The 7,540-nt window shown below is 33.1% G+C and overlaps 1 protein-coding gene across 1 annotated transcript; it reads right to left on the bottom strand.

The window, feature by feature from the left end:
- Nucleotides 1–4,462: 4,462 nt before the first annotated feature.
- On the bottom strand, nt 4,463–5,422 carry LOC100718186 (olfactory receptor 51G2-like). The gene has a single exon (XM_023563112.2). The coding sequence runs from the start codon at nt 5,420–5,422 to the stop codon at nt 4,463–4,465; it is 960 nt and encodes a 319-aa protein (XP_023418880.2).
- Nucleotides 5,423–7,540: the final 2,118 nt, after the last annotated feature.

Genomic DNA, 7,540 nt, shown 5'->3' on the forward strand with positions numbered 1-7,540 from the left:
TTATGATAACCATTGTTGATCACCTTACATTTTGTTTTTACATTGTATATAATGCCCATCTTTTTGTTTTGACTGACACTATTTTGTTTTGTCACATTTGGTTTTATTTTCTTCAAAAAAAAAAGTAATAAGAACTGTAGAAGTAATAAAACCCAAAATGTGTAATTGTAAAAAAAGAGAGGAAAAGAAAGTGGTCTAAAGGATACAACTGCATGTATGTTTAAGTGTGTAAGATAGATAACCATATTACTAACTTTTTGTTGAATCATTGAATAGAACTGTTTGCAGTCTGTTTGAATATCCACTTTGTATACTTTAAGTTTGTAACTTGAGCAACTATTTCTAAGATGACAATATGTAATCTATAAACGAGTGATTTCTTACTGTTTATTTTTTGAAATTCTCCATTACTTCTACCCTTTTTTATGTTTTGCTTTTTTCTCTTTAAATAAAATTTTTAAAAATTTGCTCAAAAATAACTGTAAAACACTAATAAAAGAATTAAAAATTACAAAGAATTATTATTTTGTTTTAATTTACTGGAAAATAGTTATTTAAATAATGTCAATACTTTTAAGTCATGTGTTTGGAAGGTAATTTAGATTATGTGAACATCATTCTCATTAGTGGATTCATACATTTGTGAGCTCAGAAGTTGAATGTTTTGTTAGGAAACACAGCCTGGTTGGAAGTGTGTCAGTGTGCAGAGAGATAAATATCTGGGCCTGGTTCTTCAAACTTCTTTCCTTCCTTACAGCCAAGAGTTAAATGACAACTTTCCTCTTTTTCTTCTCTGGAGTCAGATATCTAGTTACTCAATGCACTGGAAATCATTAACCAAAGAAAACTCCCCTCTTTAAACTATAAGAGCCAAGTATATTGTCTCAACAAAAAGGGTGCATCTAATACAAATAAAAATATAAGAGAAATTAACAAAAGAATGAATGTTGAGTAATGACTATAATTGGATACATTAAGATTAGACAATACATCTAGCTAATAGAATTTAAAATTTGTGGTTGTTATTTATACAACACAGGAAATATTTTGAATTTTTTTTGTCTTTTTCATTTTTATTTGTGACAGGGATCGAACTCACAACTGCCTGCTTGCAAGGCAGGCGCTTATGCCGCTAAGCTAAATCCCCAGCCCCCAGAATTCTACTTAGCAAAAATGATTGCCCAAAACTTAAACACTGAAGCAAATGGGTGGATATACTGTATGAGGATGCATAAAAACCACAAAATAAGAGTCATTGACTCATTTTGTTGAAAAAATCAGTAAGTCAGAAAAATGTGAAGGACCTCAGTCAAAAGAAATGACTATTATATAATTCTGGGGAAGAATACTATGTAGCTAAAATTCAAATAATCCATATTTTGATAGATTCAAAAAAAGCATGGCTGTTTTAAAAAGTACACATCAGTTATGAATGCTTTTAAGTGTTCCCTACATTCAATATGTCTATCAAATGTTGAGGGTTATTTTTAACAGACCATGAAAAAAATAAAATTTGTATAGAACCACAAATTTGCTACAGCAATGTTCAACAAAAGGAAAAAGCTAGACACATCACATTCTCTGGCTTCAAAACATATTTTATAGAGATTTCCATGAAAAGTGAATGATAACAGTTTAAAAAAAAATAGATAAAGTGACCTACAGGACAGGAGAGAAATCCAGAATCTGTGTCTGGACCCTCATCTTTCCACTGTGATTCTGCTCACCTGCTTTGTTTCCTGCTGCCATGAATTCAGTATCTTTGCTCTGCTTTGGCCTACTGAGACTTCTGCCTCTGTCCCAGGTGACCACCAACTGAACCCCTGAACTAGTGAGCCAAATTCTTCTCTCTTTAATTTTGAGATGCATAGTGTTTTGTTCTGCATTTTGTTCTACAGTAATACAGAACAATACAACCCTCAACTAATACAACCCTCAACATTCTCAGGATTAAATTTATTATATCTCTAACACTTCCTAACTCCATTTTGCTCCTTATTTACACTTTCATTTCTCTTAATTCCTTGAGAATCTTCTATCTTTCACTTTTGAAAGTTTAAGTACAGCATGAATCTGATAGACATACTTGAACTATACACAAGCCTGACTGGTGACATTTGAGCTTACCCTACTTTAAGTTTTGTGAACTTCTCTAGTAATGAAAAGTTATCTGCCATTATTTTTTAATACACTTTCACTCTTGTCAGAATTCTCAAGACACTGAATGTTTACAGTTAGTTACTCTTATGATACAATATTGTCCCTAAATTCCATAACAATTTTTAATCCTATTTCATTCTCTTTTTTCTTCCACAATTGTTTTTCCAAAGAATCTGTAGTCTTATTCATTAATTCAGCCCTGTGCGACTTACTCTGTTACTGATGACTTCAGTTGTATTTTGGTATTTTTCAGTGTGCTTCAGCCCAAAGATTTCTGTTTAATATTTAAAAGTTAATTTCTTTCCTATATTAAATTCCTCAGTTCAAACTTTGAAGTCTTTCTTTGTGTTTTCTCAAAGTTCTGAATTTCCTCACAGCATTTTTAAATTCTGAGTCTAAGAATTAACCCATACTGATTACTACCTATCAATGCATGGCAGCCTATGTTTAGTGAAAGGCCCTGATGGTTATCGGAAATTAATCTTCCAGGAATTGAAATATTATGAATTGATTTTTTATTCTTTATTAAATATTCATCTGACTTTGGTTGGGCCTGTATTTCTAGAAGTTCTAAGCAGGCTACACATTCTGTCTGTACCCACTAGTACTCTGACTATTGAGCACTGACTGGGTGCTTTCCATGTTGAGGTTTTCTGAAAGTCTCTTGTAAATGTGCTATCACATCTCATATAAGAGAGAAACCAAAACATATGCTTACATATTCACATTGCTGTTATATTGCTCAAAATGAGCTGGGGATATATGTAGAGATAATAGTTCATGCTCTCTCCTGCATCTTCTTGGGTCAAGAGTAGAACCAGATACCTTGTGCATACATAGCAGCCCAGAATTAGACATTGAAAGGTTATACTTGTCTCTTGGAATTGAAATATATATCCAAATTAGTATCCATTTATTCATTTATTGATTTATTTCACATCATTTACATATTCAGTGTTGTGAGTGACACATTTATAATGAGGAAAAGTGTTAATACTTACACCTTTAGGCTAACCTTTATAAAAATTAATGTAGAAACTCACTGGTATTTTAAGACTTCTGCAAATATTAGGAGCTATAAAACTTTTTTGCATTTTTGGTTCATTCTTTTATTTCTTTTAAACAATGGAAAGAAATGAGCTAATTTTTCCTAGTTTGTTTGCAAAGAGTATAATACAAGACATGTTTGACTACATACAATAAAATTTCAGAGATATTAGAAAAGGTCAAACCAAAGTTGGGGGGAAAATAGAGAAATAGAGGTTTTGTGAAGTTAAGGGATCAAATGATAGAGAAAGTGGATTGAGAGGAAGAGAAGAAAGAGTAAAAATAATTAAGATGTGCTATTACATGTACTGACACCTCACGAGGATTTAATCATTGTACAGAATCAATTTGTACTAATAAAACTTAAAAACTTAAAAAAGTGACTTTTGTTCTTTAAAATTTGACGCATAAATTAAAACCTTGTTTTATATTTCCTACTGTTATACACTTGTAAATCACTATGTCTCTCAGTGAGCTTCAGTTTTCATATCAACTCCAATGAGTTAAACAATACAGATGAAGACATATGTTACATGGTTACATTTACTTTATAATATCTGCAAATCTTTTTTCAAAATGAAGCCTCAAATTTCTGTAAGATTAGAATTATTTGTAAAAAAAATTAATTAAACAAAACAGACCTTCTCCAAGCAGTGGAAACTTCTAGAATCCTAAAAACAATCACACTTCTTCAAGATAAAGAAGATGTTTAATGTAATATTTAGAAGGTGATTCTGAAGCAGTGTCATGGTTCATCACATCTTTTTATAGTCAAACAGGTTTTTATATGAAAATAAAAATGTTTCCATCTTCAAGAAAGCTAAATTGAATCAATGTAGAAAAAATACAATTAAATAACTGAAAAAGCATAAGATTTTATGCCAAATGTTACAGAATGCAAAGGAACAAATAAATATGAAAGTACAGCAAATATAGGTTTGAATATTCATGCAAAACCTCATATATCAGTAACATTGACTAAAGCTTGACAGTAGAAGCAGGAGAAAATAAATGGAAATTATTTCTAACACATCACATTACAATACACTCATACTTACCCAAATATTATGAAGCGTTTGTAAAGTCAGGCTGTACTGTCCCACTGGAAACAAGATTTCAAGATGCATTTTTGATTCTATTTTATTCTCTTAAGGAATATTGCTGATAACATTTATTCTAACATATCTAGTGCAGATATTTATTCACAATTTAACATCACTTGTAGTAAGAAATATATTATTTTTTGAGGATATGGCTATGTCACAAGAGACCTAATTTGAGAGTGAAGTAGTAGGTGAAAGTTTCGTTGGTGGATCTGCTTAGTTTTCACACTATAGATGATTGTGTTGAGAAATGGTAGAACCATTAAGTAGATATGAGCCATGAAAATGTGGATGAGGGGAGAGGAATGCTTGGCAAAATGACGGACAATAGATAACCCTATCATAGGCACATACAGAATGAGCATGGCACAGATGTGGGAGGCACACATGTTGAGTGCCTTCAGTCTCCCCTCACGGGATGCAATTTTTAACACAGAATGAAGAATGAAAGCAGAAGATATTAAAATGCCCAGAGCATCCAGGCCCCATAGTAGAATAATCACAACATACCCATATATAACATTAAATTTAGTGTCAGCACAGGCAAGGCAAATCATGTCCTGGTGAAGAAAATAGGAATGAGAAAGGACATATGAGTGACAGAAGCGAAAGAATGCCAGATGAGCAAGAGGTGGAATCATTAGAATAGCACTTCTGAGCAGGGCTGCAATCCCAACCTTGATGATCAGTTTTGGGGTGAGAATGGTAGCATATCGCAGTGGATAGCAGATACCTACATATTGGTCCAGGGCCATGGCCAAGAGCAAAGATGACTCAGTGAAGGAGAAAGTGTGAATCACAAACATTTGAACTACACAGACATTGAAATGAATCTCCCTAGAAATGGACCACAGCACCCTGAAAAGCATTACCATTGGGGGCAAGGACATGCCCATGTCAGTGAGAGAAAGCACAGTCAAGAAGTAGTACATGGGCTCATGCAGCCTGGGGTCTGTCCGGATAACATGCAGGATGGTGCAGTTGCCCATTACTCCAACAAGGTAGAGGAGACAGAAGGGGATGGAAATCCAGTGGCGAAATTCTTCATAGCCAGGGATACCTGTGAGATAGAATGTGGAGGACAGGGTTTTGCTGGCATTTGAGGTTGCCATGGAGATGAATGTTCAACCACCGTCCAATTCCACAGTCACACTCCACTGGTCAAGACATTTGATAAATTCATGATCTACATCAGGAAATCAGAAACTGATAGATATTAGGAAATAAGGAGAATTATTCAAAAGAGAAGTTGAATGTGAGTTAAGACAGTAAGAAAGAAAGCAAAGTGATTTAAAAATTAATAGTTGAAGAAAAATATGTAAATAGAGGTTTTGCTAGAGCATGAAAGTTGGTGACAGGGAAAGCAAAGCATTAAAATATGTTGTACACACATTATATTTTAAAAAGGTACTAGTAAAGAAAGCAATAAATCAAACAAAACATCAGTGTTTACTTCTAGTTTCTTAATACACAGTAAGCATTCTGCATTGTTCTTTCTTCATTTTATTGCTAGTTATTGTCAGTTACTCATCTCTGTTAACAAGGATCTGCACTCCTCCCTCCTTTATGCAAAGCCATTCATCATCCTGTCTAAACATCAGTGACCTTTCAAAGACTGTCCAGATGACATGACACACACATGCACACACACATACATAAATTCTAGATCAAATATTAATTTGTAATTTTAGTAAAAATTTTCTTGTGCTGAAGTATTGAACTAATATTAGCCCTTTTTAATTACTCCTTAAGTGAGTTAATTTCTTTAACTGTATCACGCTGCTATTTTCTTTAAAGAAACAGAACACTGTGCAAGGAATGTTTACATAATTCAAGAAAGAATTGGACAGCATCACCCTTATGCTTACTCATCTGTATCCTATTGTATAATTTATATTGTAGATCTGTTTTTTTCTAACAATCAACTGTTATCAATTTTCTTTCACCTTGTTATAACAACAGCTGATTTCATGTTAATTTAGACATTACTGATGTAATACATAAAATTTTAAACACAACCTTATAAAATAAAATAAAATATATAATTTAGAGAACCTTAAAGCAATTCTGGCTGTGATCTTGAAAATGAAGAAATGTATTAATATTATATTTCAAACATGATTTTCTTAGAGACTATTTCTGTCCACCAAAGGAAAGGTGGACAAACTGAAAAGCAGGACTTATGGAAAAACTCACACTGACACTACATAATTTGTATACAGAGCAAATGAGAAAAATATTGTCTTTATTTTTCTATGGTCAAGACAAACACCTCTGAAGAAAAAGTTTAATTGTCCCTTAAAATCCAGTTTGTGCAATGTGTGCCAAGCATCCATGCTTAGTTGAATGTTTACAGGATAATTTAAAATCCATGAGACAGATTACTCAGTTGACAAGAAAACACACTGGCACATTTCTGTGTTACAAAATCTCCTTCGACCTTTTGATACTCTCAAATAGCTATTTCCAGAAATCTCATCATCATAAGTCCCACTTAATCAGGGTGCATACTAATGAGAATTTTCTAGGAAATAAAAGACTATGAACAACAAATAAAAACAGTAAAACTCACTCTTTTTTACTGTTTATATTATCATTAAATTCTGTCTACATAACTTATGATGATGCATGAAGCCATACAGTTTTCTTCTCTCTGCCTTACAATTGCATCAAACCCCAGCTCACTGATGTTGGGATTTCACACACAATAGTTCCTTCAATGTTTTCACTCATGACGAAATTCAGCATTTAGATTTTCGGTCCTTTCCTATATTTTGATCCTTCCTTTCAAGTTTCTCAACCAATTGTCAGACCTAGGAAATTCATTTCTCCCTCCTGTTTATTCAGGTTATTGGCAATTTTCAAAGAAATACGTCCACAATAGAAACTGAAGTTTACCCCAGACTAGGATGAGATCCTTCAGATGTCAGTGACCTATCAATTTGATCAGATGTATTACATATTTTGAAGTTTCAACATATGTAGATACTAAAGAACATATATTCTGTAACAACTTATCTTCCTCTTATTCTATAAATCTTTATAGTATAAAAATGCTTGAACTTGATTGTCCTGCTCTTACTCCTTCTGTTAATATCATTTCAAGTTTACATAACTGCCCATGTGATCTGTTCAAGGATGCCTTGAATAGGAAGAGGGAGCTAATGCATTCTGCTTATAAACAAGAAACCCTGCTGGATGCATGAAAGCAGGCTTTGACCTCTGGAGAG

Source organism: Cavia porcellus, unplaced genomic scaffold (assembly GCF_034190915.1).
Source record: "Cavia porcellus strain 051 isolate PalLab524CR breed Dunkin Hartley unplaced genomic scaffold, mCavPor4.1 scaffold_9, whole genome shotgun sequence".
Taxonomy (NCBI): Eukaryota; Metazoa; Chordata; class Mammalia; order Rodentia; family Caviidae; genus Cavia; species Cavia porcellus.

Bases quoted from the DNA above. Each gene is read 5' to 3' on its own strand.
- LOC100718186 (XM_023563112.2), bottom strand. From the start codon at position 5,422: ATGGCAACCTCAAATGCCAGCAAAACCCTGTCCTCCACATTCTATCTC.